The following is a 26,171-nucleotide window of genomic DNA, read 5'->3' on the forward strand; positions in this document are numbered from 1 at the left end:
CGACTGCTTGGGCTTGCTTGATGACGAGTGCTGGGGCTGTGAAACACGAGGCTTCAGCGAAAGTGCTGGCTTTTTGTTGGAGTGATTGGTCTTGGGGTTGCTACGAGGTTTATCCACCTGCTTGAGCTCCTGGGCCAGCATGTGGTAGTGCCGCTGCTCTCGTGCGCGCTCCACTAAGGCCTCGTTGAGCGCAACATCATCCTTCTTGAGCACCGGCTTGGCGATGACCAGGCGCTCCATCTCCAGCCTCAACATCTCTGGCGCAATGTTCTTTAGCAGGTACTTGCAACGCAACTTCATTCGTTCGTCGTAATTCGGTTCATTTTCGCGTCCACTACCGAGGATTCCACCCAAACCATGGTTCTCCACAATCTTGTCAAACAGCACGAAGTAATTCACCATACGAGCTTCGGTGTCTTCAATTTTAAGGTCCATCTTCAGTTCGTCCTTGAAAAGCTGGTCCATGTCCGGGGTGTGGCTGTTTTGCAGCGCTGAGCAACGCCGCGTGATCTCCAGGCCGCGATTTTCATCGGTCACGTCAGCCGCTCGCTTCTTCAGCACGAAGCGAACCAGGTGGTCCAGGATGCGCGGCTCGATCGAGTTGCGGATCGAGGTGACAACGTGCTCGTACTGCTCGCCAGTAACCGCGCAGCGATTGCGAATCTTGGCTTCGTACTGGCGGCGCTGCCGCACCCAGGAGATTAGGGACGCCTGGTCCCAGGCACTCAGGCTCGGAGGCTGACCCACCTCGAACACTGGCTGCGGCACGGTCATCTCGACGTCTCCGTCCGCGTCCGTGACCATCTTGCTTGTCTAGGCTTCACGCCGTGCAGGTCGACTTGATGCTGTAGCGGTCTCCCCGCTTCTTCCTCTTGCCGCGGCTTCTGGTTCGTCCAGAAAGTATACTTTGTGGTCACCAGTATGCAAAGGAAAGTAAAATGAATTCTGATGTTAGCTCCAACTCTAAACTAGTGCTTGTTCCTGCTCCTGGCTTTTGTCTACGAATTCGTACAGCTTCTCGAATCCGGTTTCTAGAACTCTAATCACCAGAGCTAGCTTTGCTTCGGATCGTACAACATGCACTGCGGCAGACACGAGACCGGCCAGGGCTGACCACACCGGTTTTTTAATGTAGGTCGAGTCGCCTTATGAAAACTCGTTCTTCTACTGCTTGACAAGTAATTGTTGTTGGTCTCTTGCTCTGCGCTCTTTGGACCCCAAAATAGGGCTGCAACAACGACCTCCCACACGAGGCTTCCGACCAACAGAAAACCCTGGCTGTTTAGTCACGCTGGTGGCTACCACTCCTGCTGTGGTGGAGGTGTTTGGTCACGCACCCGACTACCTTATACAAGCAGATAGCTTGCACTAACAGGGAAAACTTAATCTCCGAATAATAATTTTACACTGAAGGGTGGAGGGTTGGACACGGCGACAACAACAAAAACTCAAATCGATACCAAATTGCTACTCGTAGCAGCTTTGGAACAGAAATTGTAGAGTGCCAAGGTCCAGGTGTTTGTTCTTCATCCGCAGGACGGCCAGAGAACTTCAATACAAACGTCCCGTTATTCCTGTTTTCGCGTCTGGAAAACGGGCATGCACCACACCAAATTCACGTAAGGGACCTTAACCATTAATGACACGATTTCTACGAAGTACTGGTTCAAAGAACAACACTTACTCGAGTTTATTCAAGACCAGGGGACGTTCGTCAAGAATCACATGAATAGTGTTGCAGATGCCGACAAAAATTCGATTCTGAGGCAGCTTGGCAAGTTTGTACTGCATCGAAATGAAGGTATGGAGCATGTACAAGCTGAGCGAGACAGCAACAATGACACTGCCGCAGCTCCGGCTCCGCCAGTAATGCCAGCTGAGCTTGTCATAGTCCCTCCTCGCCAGTTTGCAGAAGATATTTTGAATCCTCGCCGCGATCAATGGGCTTTGTTTTGGAGTGAGGCAAAAAATTAAGCCATTGAACGGAAGCATCGAGAGCTGTGTCAAGCAAATGTGCTTAATGAACTGGTTCGCACAGCCCTGGAGGAAGAAACGTATGACACCAGCTTCAACGAAGCCTGGGATTCAGTACAAAACGCTGCTGCTCCAAAGACATTTTCACATCTCCGCCAGTTCTGCTGCGGATTGGCAACCGTATTCTCGAATACGGCGTCCGTCGAACCCGATTTTTCCGTATCGAAGTGTGAACTGAACGACCGGCACACTTCGTTGACTTCTCTAGCCCTTGAAGGCATCTTCCAGGCTAAACAGTTCGATATGCTAGAGAAATTGTAGTAAAATGCATATTTTATTTCGTTAAACTGGCACTGTACCGAAATGAATAAGCAAGAGTGCCGAAATATAACTAATCCGACACATCCCGGCAGGTGCCAGTATAAGACCACTGTGCCACACCAAATGCACATAGCACATCAGCGGCTTGTGACTCTTCTCAGCCAACCGTTGAGCATGTCGATTAATGTAGGCGTCGAGGTGCACACGGAGTGCGCGCATTGTGTCCCCTCTTGGTGGGCGAGCTCTATCAATCAACATTGGTCTTCATCATCGTACAGGTAAAAAAATACCGGGCACGATTCCGATGTTATCGACCAAACACGCACCCCACGCGACCATTTCTGTAAAGGTGTAGTTTGGGGGTACTGTTAAAATTGAACTAATTATGCAGTATAGCCTTTTAGAAGCCAAAAAGGACATTTTTGTCATGTTCGACAATCCTCTCTGGAGTGATATCCCGAATAGGGATACCCTCTGGTTAGCACTAATGGAGGAGGCTCTCCGATGACCGACGACATACAAATTCAAGTCAAAACATCCTCCAACCCCGGATAGTGCTTATTGTAAAGTTCAACCACAACATGGACCTTGAATGTGTGACGAAGGTCGTGTGTTCTTGTCGCTGTAGTGGCTGTGTATACTGGGACAGTGCGCTATAGTATACGGCAGTTGGTGGATGGTTCTTGTTAAGAGAGGGGTTGTCACCTTCGAGGTTTTCTCCTCCTCAATCCCATAGTCGCTCAGTGGGAAACAAGTGTTCATTGCGTTGTCTTCCTGCCTACCTACGCTGCTCCTCAGAGCCGACACTCGCCTGCGCATCGTGCCAGGTTATGAGCCCAAGACTAACAAGCTCAACGGACTACATTCGTGAGGCTTTGTGAAATGTCTGGATCGAGTGCGGCGTCGTCTTCTGCGAGCAGTTCAACTGCCATGACGATGAGTGGGAGTTCTGTGGCTACGAGTGTGACCTCTGCTGGTCTGGTGAGCACGGGTGGCATGCTCGGTGGAGGTTTCTCGTTTTTTGGCTCGACTGGAAGTGGAGCCTTGTTGACGAGTGGTATTGGCATGGTTCCTGGGGCTGGTTCGGCGACGATGACTCCGCTAGTGATGGCTACATCTCTGAATGCGTCGGCTACGTGGCCAACAGTGTCTGCAGCTTTTGCATCGACTATGCCAGGTGCTGGGCCATTTTCGACGGCTCCGATGATGGTGCCTCAGTACTCTGGTGGCGGGTTTGGTATGAAGCTGGTCAACAAACCGCCGGTCATGCAGGGCAGCTTCGACCTGTACGCAGTGCAGTTGAAGACCTTCCTGACAAGATTGAATTTGTGGTGTGTTGTGGAGAACGAGGCTGCGGTTCGTGCAAGTGTGAGTGCCGATCAGTTTGCAATGATGGATAATATAGCTCGTGGGGCCATTTTGCATGGTGTTCCAACTGCAGATGCAGAGCTTATCTGTCATGAGTCGAGCGCTCAGGGGATGTGGACTTCCTTTGTCAATAAGCAGACGAAGAGGGAGTATGCCAACTACATCTTCGCGCGACAGCGGCTATATGCCAACAAGTATTCTCAGGAGCAAAATATGAATGAGTGGCTGCGTGAAATGCAACTTCTACGCAACGAATTGCTGTATTACAAGAAGGTGATCTCGGATGAAGAATTTGCAGAGATCCTGTTAAGTAATGTCGCGCAGACTCACCGAGAAGTTGTTCGGCAATTCTCCAAACATTACGACCCTGGGTATCAGCGGTCGGCACCGTCCTCCGCTCAAGTGATGAACACGCTTCGCGCAGAGTCGGAACTCGACGCGAGAAGTGATGAGCGACCCCATGACCAGAATATCTCCTCCGCGCAAGCTGGCAAAAAGGGTTCGACCAAGCAGCAAGGCCAACAGCCAGGCAAAGGAAAGAGGCGTGCTCGAGGCAAATACAAGGCCAAGGGCAGTCAGAGTCGAGGTGCATCTGGAGGAAAATACGGCGGAAACCGAAATGATGATGGCGACACACGTGAGTGCTGGAAGTGTCATCAGACTGGTCATATTCAAGCGAATTGTCCATGTCCTCGACGTGATGATGACGAATCTGAGTCGCAGCTTCCGGGACGGAAACGGTGGCAGAATAAGAATAAGACTGGCAAGTCCAGTGAGAAGCAGCGAAATATTAGTATGCTGTCTCGTTGTGACGGTGACTCAGAGCCAAGTGCAACGCAGAGTTCAATGGATAAAGTTGTGGAATGGGTCCTGGACTCGGCGAGTGATTGTCATGTGTGCACGAACAAGGATATCCTTACTGATCTACACCAAGATGATGGTCCTGTGGTGTTTGATTGGGAAGGCAAGGCGTCCAAAGGCAGAGGGCTGGTTGGAAGAGTGAAAACACAAGTGAAGAATGAAAATCAGCCAGCTGTGTCTGCTTCTCTCTGTCTCGGCAATGTGCTTTACTCGGCTAGTGGCACAAACAATCTGCTAAGTCTAGATAAGTTGGAGAATGACGGCTGGGACTTTATCAAGTTGAAGAAGCAGAAGTGCGCTTGGCTTCGCAAGGGAAGTGAATTACTGAAGCTAGTAAAGGCTCATGGACGTTATCGCTTGCAGTCGACTGTTATTCCGGCCCAGCAAGTGGAAGCTGTGGTGCAAGGAAGACGCGATGACGAGCGAGCGCTTGTGCGATGGCACGCCCGGCTCGGCCACCTCAACATTGGTGCTTTGCATCAAATGGTGAGGGACGGAACTGTTGATGGCTTGGCGTTGGTGGGCAACGTTCATGTACCTGAAGATCGGTGCTGGACATGCGTGCAAGCCAAATTAAAACGGATGTCGTACAAGCGAGTGAGCACGAAAAGGTCGTAAGTGCCTTACCAGAAGCTTGTGTCTGACGAGTGCTACCTCGGCGAGTCTACCTACAATGGCTACATGCACTTTCAGCTTGTGTTGGATGAAGCCACACGATACGTATGGGGTTTTCTTCTGAAGAGAAAGGAGGAAGCTTACGACGTGGTGACGAAGCATGTGGCGTGGATTCTCGCTCAAGGCCACCGAGTCGAAGTGTTCGGTTGGGATGGTGGAGGTGAGCTCTTCAACGATCGCTTCAAGGCATTTTTGCGAGCGCATGGAATTGCCCTGGGTAAGACCAATGCATACAGTCCCGAAGAGAACGGGCTTGTAGAACGAATGCATGGTGTCGTGCTGTCTCGTGTTCGCAGCATATTGACGCTGGTGGACCAACCCAATCTACTGTGGGGTGAAGCTTTTGCCTTTGCGGTGGAAGTCCTGAATATTAGCCCGAGTTGTGCGCTAGGTGGGGAGACGCCGTACACTCGGCGCTTCGGTGAGCAGCCTGATCTCTCGGAGCTACGCACATGGGGATGTCTGGTGTATGCGTACACCCGAAGGTCCTGAGAAAGAATAAGCTTGAGAATCCCGGGCAACCTTGCCTCTTTCTAGGATATGGTAAGGAATCAATGAGCTATCGAGTGCTGGACTTAAAGACCGGAAAGGTGAAGGAGTTAAGGACGGTGGAGTTTGCTGAGGATTGGACAGTGGAGCACGATTATGTTGAGCAGCTCCTGCTCAATCGATACAAGCGTGGAAAGAACAAACTTCCGTCGCGCATTCCGTACGTCAGATTGGAGGATTTGACGTCACCAAGTCCTGTAAGAAGCCGACTTGGAGAACCGGAAATGAACAACGTGATGATGAACATCGTGATAAGCGTCATTGCAGTGAGGATTTGCGAGTCCACACACCCAGTGCCGTAGTGGATGCTCCGATCGCTTTGGGTGGACCGGCGTTGGCCAGCTCATCTGCAGGCGATGCGTTGAGCGTATGTCTGACGGGTGCAGCTGAAGCAGTAGCTCGGTCGTCGCGTGCGCGCGAACTACGGGAAGTGGACCAACGTGTGGATACTGATGGAGGAGGCGGTGCAGAAGGTGGAGTGAACCTGTCTAACCGCAGTTGTTCTGCACCTTTGAGAGGTGGTGGAGACCTGTCTAACCGCAGTGACTCTGCGCGTGCTCGAGGCCCGCGAGCTCTCAGTGATCTAGATGATGGGCACAATGGTGCGCATGGTCCAGACTGGGATCAATCTGAAGAAGATGTGACTGATGCTGTTATTGCGACTGGCGATCCAATGGAGGACATCTCTCAGTCAGTGGGAGCTGGTAGAGAGGATGATAGTGAAGAAGATGAAGGCCTCGGCGCTTCATTTCGGAGATCGAGACGTATTCGGTGATCGAACACGCGCCTCAGCGACTACGAAGTGGACATTCCAGCGAGCTTGGTCATTCAGTCAGTGAATGAACTGCTGGAACCAGTGTCGGTGGAGGAAGCACTGTCTGCACCTGACGCTAAGAAATGGATTGAAGCTCTTGACAATGAATACAAAGAGCAGATTCGGAATCACGTGTGGGAATTGGTTGATCGCCCACCTGGAGTGAAGGTTCTGAAGAATAAATGGGTGTTCGTGAAGAAACGGAACGCGCAAGGAGAGGTAGTGCGCTACCGAGCTCGGATCACTGTGAAAGGCTGTCAACAGTTCGGAATCATTTCTGAGAGAAATACGCTCCAGTTGCACAGATTGAGTCGGTTCGATTCATCTTGCAGCTAGCGCTGTACCTAGGACTGATGTGTCGACAAGTGGACTTTGTCACTGCATTCCTGAACGGACCTATTGGTGATGCAGACATTTATATGGAGCAACCGGAGTATTTTGACGATGGATCCGGCCGCGTCTGCAAACTGCAACAGAGCCTCTATGGATTGAGGCAGGCGCCGCGCATTTGGTACCAGATGCTGGACAAGTACTTACAGAAGTGCGGGTTCACGCGGACCAAGATGGACGCGGGTGTGTATGTCCGAACAGTGGGAGAGAATAAGATTTTCGTTGCAGTGTACGTTGACGATCTCTTGATTGTTGGGACGGAGCCCGACATCGAGATGGTGGTAGCGGAGTTGAAGAGCGAGTTCAAGATTAAGGATCTGGGCAATGTCAAGCACCTGCTAGGGATGGAGATTACCTACGTTCCAGGACGCATGTTGACGATCTCTCAGAAGGGCTACTGCGAGAAGGTGCTGAAGAGATTTAAGATGGACAAATGCAAACCTGCACCTACTCCGCAAGTAAAAGGAAACTTGCCTCGGCCTGGTGATCCTGATGTGGAACCGGTGTGCGTGAATGCAGACCCTGATTTGGACTATCGGCAAATTGTAGGATCGTTGCAGTATCTGGCTCAGTGTTCTCGCCCAGATATTGCGAATGCCGTGAGAACTTTGGGAAAGTTCTTGAACTGTTTTACTCGAGAATATTAGGTGCCGCAAAGAGAGTGTTGCGCTACTTGAGAGGGACCACGGACTACGGACTCGTGTGGACAAGATCTGACAAGCCGGAGTTGCAGGTCGCGGCATACGTGGATGCTTGGAGATACCCGAAGAAGGAAATGCGACTGGTGGCACATGCAGATGCAGATTTAGGAAACGAGAAGGACGACCGACGTTCAGTAACTGGTTTTGAGCTGCAATTGGAAGGCTGCACGTTCGCCTACTATAGTCGCGAGCAACGCTTGATCACGGATGATACTTGCAGCTCAGAGTTTGTGGCAGCTGCGGAGTGCTCTACAATGATAATGTGGACACACAATATTTGCAAGGAGCTCGGTATTTCCGGTAAGGAGACGGTTCTTTACGACGATAACCAAGCGGCCATTGCTGTGATCAAGGCCAACACTGGTGACGACAAAGTGAAAGGAGTCGATCTCAAGTATCACAAAGTGCGTGATTACTTTGAGCGTGGAGAGTTTGCTGTGGAGCACTGCCCGTCCGAAGACAATGTAGCAGACATTCTGACTAAACCTCTCGGGCCAACACAGTTCAAGAAGCTACGGCAGCTTTTGAATGTGATGCCGGTACCTGATCTCGGAGCTGATCAGTAAGCTGACACGAGATGAAGTGCAGCAGAAAGAGAGAAGGTCAAAGCGGCAACTACATTCGCCAGAACCACGAAGTGGGAGTGTGACGAAGGTCGTGTGTTCTTGTCGCTGTAGTGGCTGTGTATACTGGGACAGTGCGCTATAGTATACGGCAGTTGGTGGATGGTTCTTGTTAAGAGAGGGGTTGTCACCTTCGAGGTTTTCTCCTCCTCAATCCCAAAGTCGCTCAGTGGGAAACAAGTGTTCATTGCGTTGTCTTCCTGCCTACCTACGCTGCTCCTCAGAGCCGACACTCGCCTGCGCATCGTGCCAGAATGGATTGGATTCTCCGAGTTCGCGGACATATTATTTTAATGAACTTAAAAGTTTTGCATGATGTGATTCTGGGACGTGGATTTATCGTTTTGGCCTAGGCGCAACTCCTCGTGCCATAGTAGTAGATATTAATGTCCAGCGCAACAATTACTTGTATCTAGTGCTTTGACCACGAATCGAGTGCACTACAAGCTCACCAAGTGCCTGAGTGGTGGCATTATCACTACCCTAGTTAGTACCTTGAACGATAATGCACCGTCAATACGGCAAGATCGAGCCGGGACGGCACTACCGCATCGAGAACTCTCCAGTGCTCACCCGACTAGGAAACTGCGAGACTGACTCCGTGCTCATCATCTGCGTCTTCAACGACAAAATCTCATGGGGAGGCAACCGCACCGTCACGGATTTCTTCAACCTCGTCGGGTCCTTCGACTACCCCAAGGAGAACATCTCCATTTCTATGCCACGTCATCGATGGACGAGCTTACGAAGGTGCGGACGCTGTTCAAGAAGTACATCCAGCAGTACTCAAGGCTCTCAGTATTTTTCCGAGCCGACTTCACACAAAACGGACTCACGCGCGTTAACCGCCACGAAGTTGCTCGGCAAGCCGACCGACGGCGTATGATCGCTCGATACCGCAACTACGTTCTCATGTCCAGTCTGGAGACGTGGCACCAGCATGTCGTGTGGCTGGATGCGGATGTCGAGATCATCTCTTCACATTTACTCCCCAAGATGATTCATTCCGGGCTCGATATCATGATGCCCACTTGCTACAGCATGTTTCGAGGCGCCTGGATCAACTACGACCAGAACGGGTGGGTCGGACAGCGCAAGGAGCGTCCGGCTGATCTCCAAGTGAATCGGCATCAAAACTCGTCTATTCATTGAACTACGCTTCAGTGCGGAAGGCTATGCTGGGGTTGAGCGGTTCTTGTATTGGGGCGATTGGGTGTGCTGGACGATAGCCACTGGCGGCTCCGGGGTTTCAGGTTCAGGTTCCACCTCCAATGTCTCGGCTTGGGTTTCTTGGGGTGCGCCAGTCTCACGTAGACTACGTGACGTAAGTCGGGGCTTCTTCAAACGACTAGCTAGTGGCTAAGCGTGGATGTGGTGGGGAGTCACAGTGAAGGGAGTCTACCTTGTGCTGTTCCCGCCTACTTAAGTATCGGCGGGCAGTTGTTCGAGTGTGCCGACACCAAGGATGCACAACTATTGATTCCTGCTCTTTCGTAAGACGATACTTAGCCCCAGAGAGCCTACCGTAAGACAAAGCGTCTTACGTTTTGCAATCAACGCATTTTGGCTACATCTTGGTTTTAGTATACCAGTGGTTACATTGTATTTTGTCCGTCAAAACGTAAGACAGTTTGTCGGACAACAATTTGCACCATGCGATTGGCCAAAACTTTCAGAGGGTAGTGTCGTCGCGTGCGTTCCTCCGTTGAGCATGTAGGAACCCGAGGACAACCGCTTTGCCGTTTTTGAATTGCTCGTGCCACCTACAGTCGAGCCGTCGAAATAAGGCGCTCACAAGCACGAACATGTAGTCGGTAGTGCGGCCCTACTGCCAACTACAATGTACACGCTTGTTTGAGAATGGATAAGAAATAAATGCACCCGAACCATTAGCCCAGCTTGACAAACAAAACGTTCAGGGCTTTATAGTGAATTCTAGTTAATGCATAACCAAATAGAGCCCCTCTTCCTCCGGTAGTGCGGCCCACGAACCCTGTCGTGTCCTCTGAGGACGCCTCCGAGCGAAGCAGTGCACGACGAGCGCGCACACATGCTCCGCACCGAGGCGTTGTCGGAGGACGCGAGGGAGTAGACAATCAATACATTATGGGATCTTACCAAAGTCATGAAATGAACTGTTTTGTAGTAGCAACAAGGCAGCGTCAGCCAGTCTTGGCATTTGTATTTGTATTTGTATTTGTTGCGGTTTGCTTGGCTACCTTACTCCCGGAGGCGCACACTGCTGCAGCTCCACCTACGTCGGTAGTGGACACCACCGACCTCACCCGCGGCCACGTGTAGGTAAGCTGTTGGTGGTGTCGCAAACAAATAACTACAAAACGACGTGAGGGCCTCTAAGAGTCAAATGAGCGGCGAAACTTCTCGGGAATACATGAAAAATGCCAAAGCTAAAGTAATTGATCAGCCCGGCTGAAGGCGCTTACCAGTTTGCTCGGCCTGCTACTGTAGTACTAGGAAATCTAAACGATCTAAGCTCGCCGTGGTGTTTTAAATATGTAGAGGGAGTTTGTTGGTGTCGCAGCGCTCCTCCGCACAGTTGTATCGAACCGCCAATCATTACTACCACTACTATGCTGCGCCCGATATTAGTCAGGATACGAAGTGCAACGAAATGCATCAAGAAGAGTAGCGAAGAGGAACGCGGGCCTTCCTAGCAGAGCCTGCGAGAACTCTGCGCCTGGCAGTGCCAACAGAATTGGCAAGTCGTACTATTCGCCAATCAAATCACTAGATTTGATTTGTCGTCAAACTGTCTTACGAATGCTCGACACAAGTGATTGATAAGAGATACCAGCGAGATATGCACGTGAGTCACAGTATCCTGGCAGCGATGTCTTAGATATGTTGGCAAACGCACTTGGTATCAACAACTGAAAAATTTCCGTAGCGACTTCACATGGTAATGCCAGCATTGTTTAATTCCAGTCGCCAGCCTTCGTGACGAACCGATTTCACGCGAGATTTACTTCCACATTTGACCTTGCAAGGAGTGTATTCGAGTACGCGATCTGCTATACAAAGTGTGCATTGAGAAATCGACATATCAAGCTGACATAACTAGCCAATTCATTGTTGCATTCTGGGTAGAAGTGCTTCGATGCGAACACTCATGGCAGACGTTTCTTAAAAGGAAATGACCCTCCGCGGGGTAATATACTGTATCAGTACTCAGTTAGTAATCGAATCCCACATAACTGTTTGCCAAGCTGCAAAAAATGCTGCAAGGCGTTGACCTCGCGACCGCTCCGAGTCGCTGCGCTGCGGTGGGCAAAGCGCTAGGGAAGAGGAAGCAAACTGCCTATGAAGTCCGGAAGGAACGCAAGCGCGCGCTGGTGGAGCAGGTGGACACGATACAGAGAACCGTGGACCAGCTCAAGCTCCAGTTGCTGACGCATCAGGGCAACGCCGACCAGGCCGTAAAACGCACCGAGGCGGAGAACAAAGTGCTGCTGCAGTTCATTCAAGAGCAGCACTTGGCGCTGGCCAAGACACAAGCGGCACCAGCTGTTCACGCTGTATGTATCAGAAGAAGAAGAAGACGATATCTGGCACGGAGAAGATGGACTAACTTACTTATATTCTGTTTGCGCAGCAACGGAGTTTGACTTTGCTCCAGCCAACGCAGTGTGTCGTCCGGTTAGGAAGAAATCATACTGAGCGGTACAACACGTTGATGACACTCAAGAATCCAATGCTGGACAGAACTGAGAGATATCTCGCAGCAAGAAGTCGGGGACTTAATCCACTATCGGCCTACTGCCAGGAAGAAAGGCTCGACTCGGCTCGTGGCGACTATTGCATCGTGCGGTTTGAGACGGTGCCAGTATTTGGTGTGAGCACCAGGGAGGTGTTCGATGCGATCCTCCGCTCAGTGCTGAACGCGGAGATTTTCCTCTCGGAGATGTTAGGCTGCGTCGCCATCCGGGAGGACAGCGACTTCGAGACGTCCGACTTCGCGCAGCTTCGACTGGTTACGTTGACGTCTCCAGGGACGAAGGTCGAGTCGAATACGGTCGTGTTCTCGCGGTTTGTCGAAGGTGGCGAAAGTGGAGAAGGCAGTTATGGGGTTATGGCCTCGGACTTTGTGGACTCTGACGAGCTGCACCCGTATCGGACTGCAGAGCGTGTGAGGAGAGACACCACTACGCTTGTTACCGCGCGAGCAATCCCACGAGTGACTGGTGATTCACCGGACGTCGTTATCACGCGCTGGACGTGTTTGAAGATCCACCACAAGAGTAAGAAAATCTCCCAGGATCCCGAGAAGGAACTACAGGAGAGCTCCGTGTGCTGGGGCGATACAGCTCAAAAGTGTATTCAGCAGCAACTTGCTCATGCAGCCACCGTCAATACCGCCTCGTTACATTAGCCAAGGGCTTCCAATTGTCGACGGGGTCGGATACCTCGAAAAGTTATGCGATATCAGTGGGGCCATCATCCTTTCGATTTCCGTACCCGGTTACTTGATTTTCATCCGACCAAGTTATTGATGGATGGACGGATTGATTGATTGATGGATTGACTGACTGATGAAGACTGGCAGTAGCTTCAAGCTGGAGTCCTCATTTCCGATTCTTCTCTTCGCGACACGAGTTAAAATCATGAGCACAATTACGGGTTCAGTGTCGCCGAGGAGCATGAAGTACGACTACGAGTTCAGTGACGACGAGAACAGTGAACTTGGTCCACTGAAGCAGGAGTGGCCGTTCGGTGGAGAAGGAAGGTCCAAAGACGTGCCAGTCCCGGAAGGAGGAAAGTGCCAAACAATCAGCAAACTATTACCTCGAGCGGATCGACAGGCTGGCGAGTACTCTTTCGGAGGTCGAGCCGACACATTGCCGATCGTCCCCGGTCTCGTTGTCAAAGACGTTGGGCCAGTTTCGGTCCCACTGACTGAGGAAGAAGCTACAAACCTGATCGGCAAGAGCAAGAAATCTCCGTTTGGACACAAGTTCGAGACAAAACTGGACGAGAATGTACGCAATAGCTGGCAACTGGAGCCTGATCAAGTCGAAATCAACAACCCGCAGTGGCACACCGGCATTGAGGAGATAACCGCTACCATTGCAGCACGTTTGGGGTACGAAGGCGTTCCTCTAAGCTGTCAGCTGTACAAAATGCTCATCTATGGACAAGGAGGGCACTTTGTGAAGCACCAAGACACTGAGAAAGAAGACGGGATGATCGCCACCTTGGTGGTTCAGTTATCCAGTCTGCACGAAGGGGGAGACTTGGTCATCTATCGGGGCGGGGAGGCGCTTGTGTCCGATAACCGAGTGCTGCTGTTGGGGCTCGTCGAGCCGCCGGGCGGTAGTGAGCCCAGTCAACGAGGCAAATCACTTTTTCTGTCTCTACTTCTGCTTAGGGAACAACCAAAATAGATGCTTTCTTGTGAGGATTGGATCTATCTTGTCGTATTATGTAGAAGCACAAAATTATTGTTTGGGCGATTTTGTCTGACACGCTACATCTTGTTGAAGTAACCTCTTTACGAGACAACCCGAGCGGTTGGCCATGGGGAACCACTTCCCCCAGCCGTAATTTCTTGTCCCAAACAATAATTTTGAGATTCTACATAATACGACAAGATAGATCCAATCCTCACAAGAAAGCATCTATTTTGGTTGTTCCCTAAGCAGAAGTAGAGACAGAAAAAGTGATTTGCCTCGTTGACTGCTCTAACGACTCAGGTAGTACAAAGCAACGGTTACTCAAACAACTTTTACGAGCAACCATATGATAGCCAGGTTATCCAGTTAATACAAGGGAAATGTACGGCCGGATGCGGTCACCCGTCCATGGGGGTGCCCAACCTTTAATTAAAAAGCTAGCTACACTCACCCAAACATTTAAGCTAAGAAGACATCGAATGATATTATGTTTGCATCTTGTGTGAGACTTCACTGCGACACCAGGGACTCCAGCGAATCCATTTACCACGGATGGTGGCTTCCCGCCTGTAGAGTTTCTCAAGAGTTTCTTTGTCTTGTGGAGCGCTTGATCTAGATAGAGGAAAAGGTTATCAAGACTTCCGAGAAAGCAATACGTTATTAGAAGAAAAATGCAATGGCACTCGTTTGCATCAGCGTGCCCCACGGCCATCTTCGCCTCACCACTACGCGTTAAATTAGATACAGGTAAAAAAAACTAAATGTACAAGTCTCTCCTTTGTTTAAAAAATACACATATCACATACACACACGACGCATGGATGTCCACCGTTTGGAGGACTTCAGCCGTTTCAGTGGGTAGGACACCGCAAGGAGCATCCGGCGGATCCATTCGTCGATTTTTTTTTTGCGTGCGTGGCCCTCTCAACGTCAACCTGTTGAACGAAATGAAGGACAAATCCTAGCCTTTCACACCCATGGACTCGGTTGGCGGTACCAAGCGCTACGTGCTCGCTAAGGGTTGATCGGCAGGGCGTCATATTTCTCCTGCACGATGACATCGGTAGCAAGTGGGGGCATAAGGGCTTTGCCGCCCTGTTGTGCCTGTGCTTGCCAACGAAACTATTCAACATGCAGAAGAGGTTTTGAAAGCAATTGTAGGTACGCACTAACTTCAACGATCGGTGATTAAAAGTTTGCTCCGACATATTTTTTGCTACGGATTTTTTTGATAGAGACCAAAATAGTGTATACTTAGTCCCAAACCCGCAATATGCTGGCTGGTGCTCGCCTAGGTCGGGGGCGGCTCGTCGTCGCCGCCCCGTGCGGCACACCGTCCGCAGCTCGCGCTCTGGTGCGTCTGCCGTCCTGCTTAACCTCAACTCTTGTATCCTGCTCTCTAACGTCCTATTTCATTGCTGCGTGTCCCAGTCGTCCGCCTCGGCGGAAGCGCTGGAGGAGCTGGTGGCGCACGCCACACGCCAGGACGCTCGTCCTGCAGGCCGCAGACCTGAGATCTCGAGGAGGCTGCAGGACTACCGGCCTTCTGCAGGCCTGGAGAGGGTCCCGGAGGTCCACGCGACGGCTGTGGTCCACCCGAACGCAGAACTCGGGCCTAACGTCCTGGTGGGACCGTACTCCGTCATAGGACCAGGTCGGTATATCTGAACATTTTTTAGGATCTTGCTATAGTATTATTATTTACTAACCATAATATTTTTTTGTTGTATTAGACGTGGTGCTGGAGGCGGACGTCCGACTGCAGAGTCACGTGGTGATCGACGGCAAGACGCGCGTCGGCAGCGGCACTGTCATTCACCCGTTCGCGAGCTTGGGGGGCGAGCCGCAGGACAAGAAGCACCGGATGTACGAGGCCAAGGGCTCGAGCGACCTGACGCTGACTGTGGGCAGCGACTGTGTCATCCGGGAGCACGTGACGGTGCACGGCAGCACCTCGTACTCGGACGCGCCCACGTCCGTCGGCGACGACTGCTGGCTGCTGTGTGGTGCGCATGTGGCGCATGACGCGCAGCTCGGTAGACGGGTCGTGGTCTCCAACAACGTGTGCATCGCTGGCCATGTGTCCATTGGAGACGGAGCTATCATCGGAGGACAGGTTGGCCTCAAGCAGCACGTGAGCGTGGGCCGACTGGCCATGATCGGCGGACAGAGTGCTGTGGACGGCGACGTGCTCCCGTACGGACTGGTTGTTGGCAACCGCGCGAAGCTTGCTGGACTGAACCTTGTGGGGCTGCGGCGCGCTGGAGTGTCGAGAAGCAACATCAAGCTGCTGCTGCGAGTGTACCGCTACATTTTTGGAGCGTCGGCGTGCAAGAAGACGGGCTTTGCACCAGCACTCGAGTACGTTTAGATGTTCTGTTGTTGAATCTCGGTTTGTTTCCTAATTTTGTGTTTGTTTTGGAGCAGTCTGGCGTACAGGGAAACAGTCGTTGAGCGCGCTATTGAGGCGAAGGAGTATCTGGTTGCTGAAGGGCTGGACAATGCGCGGATACCGATGGTGCATGAATTGGTATGTTGGGTGTCGATTCCGTTGCAATACATTTTGAGGATGCTGACTGCTTTGTTGTGACACGATGTTGTGTGCGTAGGTGGACTTCGTGGTGACGTCTCCGCAACGATTTCATTCGTCTCTGTGCCACGCCGTGATTGCTGGTCCATCACACAAGAATTAACGCATGGGATCGGCCTTGGTAGAGCAAAGGATTTAGATATGAAACAAGGTTTCCCCAACTGACTTTCCGCTAGAGTTCTGTGCTGTGTCCATAGCAAATGCTGAATGAGCTCAAGAAGCAGGTGGCGAAGTGAATGATTCGTGACAGTGCCTGGAGCTGGGTGGAATGTTGCTGGCATCGCACAATCCCATGCTGCAACCCCCGACGCTTCATGGCGGTCTCATTATGTCCCATGATGAGACCGTTTCATTAAAGTTGGTTTTGTCGCTGAGGTTTGTCAGTCGTGCTTTTATCAGAGACCGCCCAAGCCACGATGGGGAAGAAAGCCTTGACGCTCAATACCCCTGGTGAGGGTATCGAGATGGATTCGGCGAAACGTAGTCCAAAGACGAAGGAGAGACCCCGAAAGTCCGTGATGAGGCAGCACCGAAAAGCAAGTCTTCGAGCGGAACTGGCCGAGGAACTGCTGAGTCCACAGGCAGAATCCCCGTCGCTAAAGCCCGCCGATGAGACTGTTGTGGAATCAGCCGTGCCAACTTCGAGCTCCAAGGGGGATAAATCAAGCCGACGCTCGGGCAGATTGCGGTCCAAGCGTGCTGACAAAGCTAACAACGATGAAAGCGCTGATGCACTTCAGAACCAGCAGAGCCCAATACTTTCAGGTCGTCGATCCAGTATCATGTCGTGGCGCAGTCGGAACTCTACAGCTTCGATAGTAGAAGATGCGCCCCCTGCGTCGTGTCCATTATCTTGCCAGCGGTCGGCGTGCTTCATCGGGTCTCTCAACGGAAGTATCAGTGAGGTGCATCTGCCACTGCTCAGCAAGCATATGAAGGCGCGTATGAACGCATTGAAGGCCCAGCCAAAGCAACGCAATCTGGAGGTTTTTATTGAGCGGTCAGACGAGCTTCCGTTTGGAGCGTATTCCCACCCCCAGGTGCGCGTTCATGCTATCGACCGATGCACTGGACGTGCTCTGTGTCCACCGCAAATGACAAGCGAGGCCAAGTTCTTCACAGAACCCAGCAACCAGGACTACACGAGTAAGTTGTGCACTGACCGCTTGGACTAACAGCTAGCTAGCTAACCTGTGCCTTGTAGACGTTTTCGAATGGCAGCAAGCTCTCGGCATTGCGATTGACATGCCTACGTTCCTGAACACTCGGATGGTGCTGCTATTAGAAATCCTCGAGTCCAAGCCTCCTACTAAAGGAACGCGGTTTCGTCGTGGAACGCGGTTCGAGTCAGTCAGCACTCACGACGAAGATGACGCGAGTCACAAGGCACCATCGACAACGGAGTATCGCCGTATCGCGTGGGGGTTCTTCCACACTATCACGAGCAAAGGCAACCCAACGATGAACTGCTTCGTGCTTCCTAATGTGCCTGAGGACAATGATCAAACGAAGTCCAAGTCCGAAGAAGTTGTTGATGTGTGCGGATTGCGTGTCCGGTTGTTCGAGTACCAAGTCCTAACGTGGATGGACAACTACCAGGCCAAATTGCAGTGGGGCTGGAGGAAGAACCATCCTACCATGCCTGCAGTATTTCTACAGTATCAGAAGCGCACTCGCGTGCCTGCGCCAACGACACTACACGTTCAACTACGGGCTGTAACTCTCGCTGAGTCTCCACGACAGGCGAGTATCCCAGAGGCAAGCGGAGCCACCGCTGATGCTGAGGCTGATCAAGAAGCAAGTGTCAACCCAGAACACAGAGGTGGCGATAATCAAGAACCCCCAGAGGCAGATACTCCACCAGTTGGTGTTGCCCAACCAGAAGACGCTGGAAGTAAGGCTGCGGCTCCTTCAGGTGCAGCTTCCAGCGACCAATTTGACTTGCTGGTACCTTGCAAGAGGAACCCTTCAGAGCTGTGTTTGATCCCTCAGCGGGTACTTTGCTCCCTTCCGACTGGAAAGAAAGGATGCTCCGCTGTAAGTTTCAGCCCGTGCGGGCGGTACTTGGCTGCAAGTGTGAGCCCGGAGCTGGGGGAATTCGTGGTGCGAGTGTATGACATGACGTCTGCAGAGCTGCTCGCCGTTGGCCGAGGCCATCGAGGCGTTATCTACTCACTGGAATGGAGCGTTCACTCAAGTGGGAAACTTCGCCTTCTCTCAGCGTCTTCAGATGGCACGGTGAGGTTGTGGGAGCTGCCTTCAATGAATACCTCCAGCCCTCCAGCTTCTCCACGAGCTGGTAACGCTCGTCGTAGTCGTTTGTTGCCGCAAGTGTTGCAGTGGCACCACTTCCCATGCTTCGTGTATTGTGCGAGCTTTCTTCCGGGTAGCAACGGTGGCACTATTCTCACGGGAGCGTCTGATGGGTGTCTACGCTTCCGGAAGGAATCGTCCGTGCCCAATGGCCAACCTGAGTTCGGAATGCTCCAAGTGAGTGCTAGTGCACTGCATACAATTTGTGTGGAGGCAAAGACTGGACGAGTATTTTGTGGTGATGCGAAGGGTGATATCACTGTGTGGAAACGTACGCCAAATGCATCGACGCTTGCTGGTTATGAGCTCGTGAAAACGATTCAAACGGGCCAGACCAGCATCACGTCGATGGAGCTTCATCCGCGTAAGGCTCATTTGCTGGTTCACACGCAGCCAAACGCGATTTTCCAGTACGAACTGCGGTCGTATCTATTGCTGAACAAGAGCTATGCTGGCGTCGCCTGTGAATCCTTGCTCGTGAAGAGCACATTCAGTCCCGATGGGAAACTGGTTATCAGTGGCTCTGAGGATGGCGTTCCTCGTTTGTTCACAAGCCTCCACGGCCAGCAACTGCAGCGAGGCGTCTGGGGAACCCACTTCTTCCACGACTGCCCCGTGCTGGACGTGAGCTGGTCTCCTACGGCTCACATGGCTGCACTCTGCTCTTATGGTAAGGCGTCTCTAACGTATTGAGCATTGTCTGCGATGGCTAAAGTTGTATCGGTTTGCTTTAGGGGGGAATAATCCGATTGTGGTGCTCTGCTCCTACCGAGATGATAACGAGGCCGCATTCATGGATGAGTCCGTCTCTGATACTACAGCGACTGCTACTACGAGTCTTCAGCAACTTGCTGTCGATGCCTTTCGGGGAAGTAACCAGCAAGACGCTCTGCGTGGTGATCACGCACAACGTCTTCAACGCGCGTTAGAGCGGCGTCAGAAGCGTCTGCAAGCGAAGGTGAGTCAGATCGGTCACTCCTCTGATCGTATTTGTAATGACTCATGATGATGATATCTACGTGCTTGTTTCAGTTGTCATCGGAGACCAAAGCTAGCACGGATTCTACACCAGTGTAGGAAGTCAACAAGCAGTGTTTACATGTTAATCCCTAAATATGTTCTCTGAAATTTATCTCAGAGTTAAGGGACGATTAGACATTCCACTAAAACTTTGCCAATGGATATTTTCAAGTTCAAGGTGAAAATAGCTTTTGAGGAGAAAGCAGAGATGAAACCAACGCTCAAGTGCTAGGAGCAGTCGTAGAGGTCGTAGCGTTAGTTTCAGAATCTCCGTCTGCCGCTTAAGCCCTCCTGCTTTAGCTTGCAGCCTTCAGCACTCCGGTCATGGTGAGACTTACAAGCCGCTCCTTCCTTCACCTGACACCTGAAGTGGTGGAGTTCGAAGCAGAGCATCCGTTTTATGCTAAAGTCTTACAGCTAGACTCGGAGGAGGTGACGTTTCGCAGCTTGGAAGGAGGCGAAGGGAAACTGGATCGTGCCGTCGCCGAAGATCACGTGGTTCGGGCCAGTGAAGTTTCCCAGGCCGGTCAGATCTCGTTGCTCCGACGACCCGTGTCCGTCAGTTTAGCTGGAGAGGTTCAGTATGGACAAGTGACCTCGGTCGACCAGAGCAGTGTCACGATCCGATCCGGTGGTCATGAATTTGTGGCAGCGGCAGCTGCAGTGTCAGTGGTGCCGCCAGTGATTGTTCTGTTGCTTGAAGACGTCGAGTTCAGAAGCGACGAGTGGAGTCCTACTGACCTAGAGGCGATGGAGCAGTCAATTCTGAGTCGGCTGCTCGGTACCGGCGGTAGTTCTGCTTCAAATCAAGGGTCCGAGATACTGAAAGGTCTGATGAGTGAGGAAAATCACCCTAGTGGTGACAAGGTGTGTCAGTGGATCGACCCAAGAACAGGAGAGGAAGCTCATTTTCCACTCCAGCACGCTATAAATTTCGCTTTTTACGTCGACGGAGGGGTGTCACCAGTGCCACGCAGCGTAGGCAACTCATTTTGCAAACTACCAACGCCCCAACCGCTTCGGAGCACGTCCGCTTTGTCTCGCGGCTCGGTTCAGGACGTGGAAGAGCTCGTTGACCCGTTTCCAGACGACGATGACTCGCCCCAAGACGAATCGGAACGCGGTGATGAAGTTGGTCGGGCAAACACTACCACACAACACGTGACAATACGACAGCAAGAGGTCACGGTTGCCAACGGCGACGATGGCCACGTCCCCTCCAAGCGACAACGAGTTCAAACCGGTATTGATCAAGACGCGTTGGTTATCGCAAAAATAAGCGACGAACCGGACCTTCTCGAGCGTTTCTTGATGATTAGGAAGGAGGCCAACGTCAAAGCGCAGCCGGCGGAGGGTGGTGGTACCATGCGTACTCACGTACAGAAGCCATCCCCTACGACAAGGGGAAAGAAGGCGTCTAAGTACGCATTTGCACCGACCGAGGAGCAGGAATTAGTTCACGAGCGCATAACAACGGAGAAGCACAAAGGTAAGTCTGCCAATGTGTTTTGCAGAGGTTTAGTTCGGTCCGAGCACGTGGAGTTCAAAGCCGTACCTAGAATTTGTACGCGGGCCTATGATATTCGTTTCGATTCTGGTGGTCTTTCGATTCGACACTTTGCAAGACTATCGAGGGATGAGCGGGTGGATTGGTTGGAGGCCGGTGGTTCAAACTTTGACAATTTGTCCGCAACTGCAGAATTCTCGGCGGCATCGCCGGCATCGCGCATCGAAGATGTTGTGGACTCTGCCAGGGTTTTCCTCACCTATGCTCGCGAGTTTTGCTGTGCTGAACTGGTCGAATTGGTTGAGACCATCGTGAAGTTCATCGAACACACGCTATCGCAGGTATCGTGGACGCCAAAAGAGATTTCTAGCTTAGTTTTCTGGGTAAATGACGTTCTCGAGGATTTTCGTACAGCGGCTGAGGAAGGTGGTGAGCTTCGAGCCGTACAGCAACGTTGTACGACGGAGGACCGGTTGCTCAAGGATGTGATGTTTATAAAGGTGCATCGGCAAGTGCAGGATGTACGACACGAGATAATGTCGGGACCAGCACGTGTTGAGTGCCACGTTGAACAAGGATCCCAGCTCCGCAACGGCCGCAACCACGACGGGAAGAAGCGATTTGGGCGAATCCCTAAGGAAGTACTTCGCAAATTACCAGTGCAGAACGACCTCGCATCAGGAAAGTCGCGACGACTGTGCATGCGTTTTCTCTCAGCGGCGGGTTGTGCGGTGGACAGTGATGGCGGTTGTCCCAGCGAGCATGGGCATTTCGTTCCCAAGCAGCTTCCCGCGATCGTGAAAAAAGAGATTGACAGGCGCTTTGGTGGGCTGAAGGACGAGTACAAAGAGTTATGACTCGTTCAGACTGGTCTGGCAATGTATCCATCACGAACGCAAAACGACCGACCGTCGGCGGTGCCATGCAAAGCCGATAGGGTGGCGCGAGGTCAAGTAGCAAACTGCGTTAACACAATCAATTCAAGTGATGGATCTCAGACGGTGTTGGACCAGTCTAGATTACGCGTGCAATCGAGGCCCCCACGCGACTCAATTAGGGTACCCACAACAACGAGCAAGATTGGCGAGGTAATTTGTGCGCAGTCGGCGGGATCTGCGGTAAATCCGACAGCGCCAATGGCTGCTGATTGCACAAATAGTCGTCAATCGAGGCCTTGTTATGACACAGAGGCAGACGCAAGGAGCGAGACCGGCAAGGTATCCTGCACCCGGGTAGCTGACTTGCGTTCAAAATCACTTGGGTCGCAGCAGTTGCCGGTGGAGGGTGCAAGCGTTTGTCGGTTGAGGTGTTGCAGTCACGCCCACATTAGTCTGTCATTGGATTCGGCGCGAGAGATTCAATCATGTTTGGAAGCGGATTTACTTCGGGCCGAAGCTCGAATTTCCGTCCTGCACCGCAAACGGGGGTTCGTTAGTGCAAAGCGACCAGCATCTCCTGTCTACGCAATTGACGAAGTAGCCTGCAAGTCTCTATCCACCGTAATTCGCACGCACAATATGTCCCTGGAAGAGGCTACGCGATTTGTGCGGGGTGAAGATAGCGTAGACAGCAGACCGAACAAAGCCATCAATCCTGTTCGGCTGCGGACCGTTCTTAACGGCTATCAACATCTCGATCTACTCGTTGAAATTGCTGAGAAGGGCATCGACGTGGGGTGGAGACAAGGGCCGAGACCGCGGCGGCCACCACCGAAGAACCATGGTTCCTGCCGACGTTACCTACGTGCTGTCACACGAAGCATTCGGGATGGCCAAGACTCCGGTCAATATTTGATAGTTGATGCTGATATCATTGAGCGGTGGCCAGAACTAATCTGCAGTCCGCTCGGTGCTGTTAAGAAGAAGGATGTGGACCCGATGGAGGAAGTACGCACAATTCATGACTTATCCTACCCAAAAGACGACTGTGTAAACGCTGCATTTATTGTCGAGTCGGTGCCCAAAGTGAGATACGAGTCAGTGGTAGTCATCGCACGGCGCATCGACAGTTTAGCAAAAGCAGGGCATGCAGGCCGGATACGCGTCCTCAAGGGAGATGTCAAGAGTGCCTTTCACCACTTAAGAACACGCGCAAACCAGGTCTTCAGAATGGCGGCATATGTGAAAGAACTCGGCATTCTCGTCGTCGATATGGCGGCACCATTTGGCTGGTCAGGTTCGCCCCCCTGCTACGCACTCTTTGGCCGTGCCATCACGTGGCTAATGGGCAGAAGTTCACCTGCAGCGGTGTCCGACTCGAGCGACACGAACCCATTTTTTCCTTACGAGTGGGTAGATGACCATGTCTTGGTCGAACCGGATGTCCAGAACAGGTTAGAACTCGCTGAAGCTACTTTACGACACGCTATGTTGGCTGTCTTAGGACCCCGTTCGATCAATGAGGCAAAATTTTCGGAATGGAGTGTGGAAATTGTTGTTCTGGGTCTACTATGGAATACCGAGCGCCGCACCGTATCGATACCAGAAGAGAAGATCGCTAAAGCTCGTGCTCGCGCCAGTGCGGTGGAGCAACGCGGCACAGCGTCAAAATCCGAACTGTACAAGCTACTGGGTTCTCTTCGCCACGTGGCTAATTGTCTGCCAACAGCCAAGCCTTTTTACCAACGATTGCAGACACTGTGTACATCAGCACCACGGTTCGGCAGAATTAAACTTACAGCAGGGGCCAAAACAGATCTCGTGTGGTTTCGGCACATTTTAATGCATGGTTGTTTTGCTGAATTACCGCTTGCGATGTTTGGCGAGCTGCCGGTACTGGACGTGGAGCTGTATATGGACGCGTCCAACCTCGGGCTAGCCGTGCTTGATCCCATATATACAGATCCAGTTTGATGACGAAGAGAAATTGCTCATCGACAAAGTTGGTAGCGGCCATGACGAGTTTTCAATCAATGTCAGGGAACACTTGTGCATTGCCATCGCGTTGTGGTCGTGGGGTTCAAAGTGGAGCGCACAAGCGAACGGACGCACAATTCATGTCAAGTGTTGGAGTGACAATGCCGCAGCTGTCAGTTGGTGCAATCGGATGCACTCCAACAACGCGTTCAGCCAAGAAATAAATCGGGCGATTGGTCTGGCTGAAGTGTATTTCAACCTTCGAGTATCGGCGGATCATGTTCCAGGATCGGCCAATTGGATAGCTGATGCAGCTTCGCGAGCTTGGACCGAACCTTACATTGCTCGATGGACTAATTTTTCTTCGTGTTGGGTGCAGACACAAGTTCCACAAGAATGCAGGAAAATTTACATCGACTTCTCGAATCTCTTCAGTCCGAGTCACTGGCCACGACGTCCAAGATCAAGTATGCAAGCACATGGACACAGTGGTGTAGATGGTGTGAGCGGCTTCAATTCGCAAAATGGCTGCCAGAAGACCGCCGGCAACATTCGTACCAGCTCGCCCTTTTCGCCACGTACTGCTGGAAATATGGCTGGAGAAAATCGGGATCGGGGAATTCTGCCTCGACCGTGCTCTCTAAAGTCAGCCATATTGCGTGGCATCATAGGCGAACTCTTGGTTACAACGTCGGCCTTTTGCCGGGCCACCAACTCGCTATCACCGGAATGCGGCGGAAAGACCCATCAAGCAAGCCAAAATCTCCCGTTACAAGCGCAATCCTCAAGTGCCTGCATGAGCTCCTCGATTTCGCAGTTGCCCAGCACCGGGTCATTTGGGGGGCTTCGGTGCTGGGCCTCTTCTTTCTTTTGAGAAGATCCGAATATTTGGCTCAAGGTTCAGAGATGCACGACTACGCAATTCGGAGAGCGGACGTCAAATTTGTGGATGCTAGAGGCCACGAGACCCGAAACCTTCATGATGTGACTTCGGTGATTCTACAATTTCGAGGGAGTAAATCCGACCAATTTGGCAAGGGTACTTCTCGAGAATTGGCGAGATCTGGGCATCGGTGGTGTTGCCCTGTACTACCTAGTTCGTCACCACGAGGCGCTTCGTATTGATGCGGGCGAGTTACTGTGCAAGGTGGATGCATCTCACAATTTGCAAGTATCCGACGTGGTAAGAGCGATAAAGGCTGCTGCTGGTCGAGCTGGCCATAATCCGCAAGACTACGCCTCGCACTCCCTTCGAAGTGGCGGCGCTACGGCGCTGTTTAATGCTGGTTTTGATAGTCTGGCAGTGAAGCTGTTGGGAGATGGAAGTCCGACGCAGTCGAACGATACACGCGCATAAGTGGGCAGTTGACATCGCGGATGGCGTCGCAAATGCTGCAGAAGCCCGCATTGCATCAAGTTTAGGGGCATCCCCCACGCCCGGATACCCCGGCAGTGGTGGTGCTACAATGCAACTTCGTCATCATTGTGCCGCGTTTGGCACGCCCCCAGAATCGTGAGCGACTTCGACTGAAAAAGCTACTTCAAGTTCTTAAGATTGGGCGGCCCAAGGTGGGAGGTAAAACTTTATGTTTTATTGTTCAACAAATTTTTATCCAAAGCAAACTCTATTCGCCGACAACGCGGTGCCGTCCTATACGGTGGCGAACGAATTCATCTAGCGAGAACTCAAAAAGAGCTACACCTGATGGTATGTCTTTTCCGAGAAAAGGCTAAAAGGTAGTGCAAAAAGAATGACGACCTGTATGAAATCGGAGAAGCTTAGTTCCGATTAGTCGAGCTACGAATGGCTCGTGTGGGGCCATTAAGCAGCTAGCTGCACTCGCTCAGACATTTCATCTACGAAGACTATGGATGATATTATGCTTGCCTTGCGTGAGACTACATTGAGACCCGCAGAGATCCACCGAGCCCATTTACCCCTGGTGGTGTAGAATTATCTACTACACTACTTGATTTTGTTGTTGTCAAAACATCTTCGAAGTACATCGTTACCGATATTAGTCCAGCTCGCCCTAATGCTACACGAATACGGTAAATTCGGCTTAATATTCGAAGAATGGCAATAACACACTTGGACGAATCGAAGCTGACACGCTTTTTGTGTTGTTAGATGTTCAGGCGATCCAGACGAAATATGTGTGCGACTGCGCCATGTTTTAACAAACAGAGCTTGAAAGC

At 51.7% G+C, this 26,171-nt stretch overlaps 8 protein-coding genes across 8 annotated transcripts; 7 read left to right on the forward strand and 1 right to left on the reverse strand.

Annotated features, from left to right (window-relative positions):
• Positions 1-276: 276 nt before the first annotated feature.
• On the reverse strand, positions 277-666 carry PHYSODRAFT_421791 (hypothetical protein; the record flags this gene model as incomplete). Its single annotated transcript, XM_009522805.1, has 1 exon — positions 277-666. A coding segment is annotated over one exon (390 nt), but the record flags the coding sequence as incomplete, so codon positions are not given.
• A 2,895-nt stretch (positions 667-3,561) lies between these two features.
• PHYSODRAFT_484519 (hypothetical protein) lies at positions 3,562-4,329 on the forward strand (the record flags this gene model as incomplete). The annotated part of the gene is made up of 1 exon (XM_009522806.1): positions 3,562-4,329. A coding segment is annotated over one exon (768 nt), but the record flags the coding sequence as incomplete, so codon positions are not given.
• A 4,679-nt stretch (positions 4,330-9,008) lies between these two features.
• On the forward strand, positions 9,009-9,428 carry PHYSODRAFT_297325 (hypothetical protein; the record flags this gene model as incomplete). Its single annotated transcript, XM_009522807.1, has 1 exon — positions 9,009-9,428. One exon carries the CDS (start codon positions 9,009-9,011, stop codon positions 9,426-9,428), a length of 420 nt encoding a protein of 139 aa, XP_009521102.1.
• Positions 9,429-11,512: 2,084 nt separating this feature from the next.
• On the forward strand, positions 11,513-12,666 carry PHYSODRAFT_312102 (hypothetical protein; the record flags this gene model as incomplete). The annotated part of the gene is made up of 2 exons (XM_009522808.1): positions 11,513-11,812; positions 11,890-12,666. The coding sequence occupies 2 exons, from the start codon at positions 11,513-11,515 to the stop codon at positions 12,664-12,666; spliced, it is 1,077 nt and encodes a 358-aa protein (XP_009521103.1).
• A 268-nt stretch (positions 12,667-12,934) lies between these two features.
• PHYSODRAFT_487048 (hypothetical protein) lies at positions 12,935-13,678 on the forward strand (the record flags this gene model as incomplete). Its single annotated transcript, XM_009522809.1, has 1 exon — positions 12,935-13,678. The coding sequence occupies one exon, from the start codon at positions 12,935-12,937 to the stop codon at positions 13,676-13,678; it is 744 nt and encodes a 247-aa protein (XP_009521104.1).
• A 1,578-nt stretch (positions 13,679-15,256) lies between these two features.
• PHYSODRAFT_483100 (hypothetical protein) lies at positions 15,257-16,058 on the forward strand (the record flags this gene model as incomplete). The annotated part of the gene is made up of 2 exons (XM_009522810.1): positions 15,257-15,341; positions 15,421-16,058. Coding segments are annotated over 2 exons (723 nt in total), but the record flags the coding sequence as incomplete, so codon positions are not given.
• A 635-nt stretch (positions 16,059-16,693) lies between these two features.
• PHYSODRAFT_312118 (hypothetical protein) lies at positions 16,694-19,667 on the forward strand (the record flags this gene model as incomplete). The annotated part of the gene is made up of 6 exons (XM_009522811.1): positions 16,694-17,423; positions 17,563-17,993; positions 18,036-18,231; positions 18,508-19,260; positions 19,325-19,576; positions 19,642-19,667. The coding sequence occupies 6 exons, from the start codon at positions 16,694-16,696 to the stop codon at positions 19,665-19,667; spliced, it is 2,388 nt and encodes a 795-aa protein (XP_009521106.1).
• Positions 19,668-20,975: 1,308 nt separating this feature from the next.
• On the forward strand, positions 20,976-21,974 carry PHYSODRAFT_486316 (hypothetical protein; the record flags this gene model as incomplete). The annotated part of the gene is made up of 2 exons (XM_009522812.1): positions 20,976-21,638; positions 21,732-21,974. 2 exons carry the CDS (start codon positions 20,976-20,978, stop codon positions 21,972-21,974), a joined length of 906 nt encoding a protein of 301 aa, XP_009521107.1.
• Positions 21,975-26,171: the final 4,197 nt, after the last annotated feature.

The sequence above is a fragment of the Phytophthora sojae genome, assembly GCF_000149755.1.
Source record: "Phytophthora sojae unplaced genomic scaffold PHYSOscaffold_2, whole genome shotgun sequence".
NCBI classification, from domain to species: domain Eukaryota; phylum Oomycota; class Peronosporomycetes; order Peronosporales; family Peronosporaceae; genus Phytophthora; species Phytophthora sojae.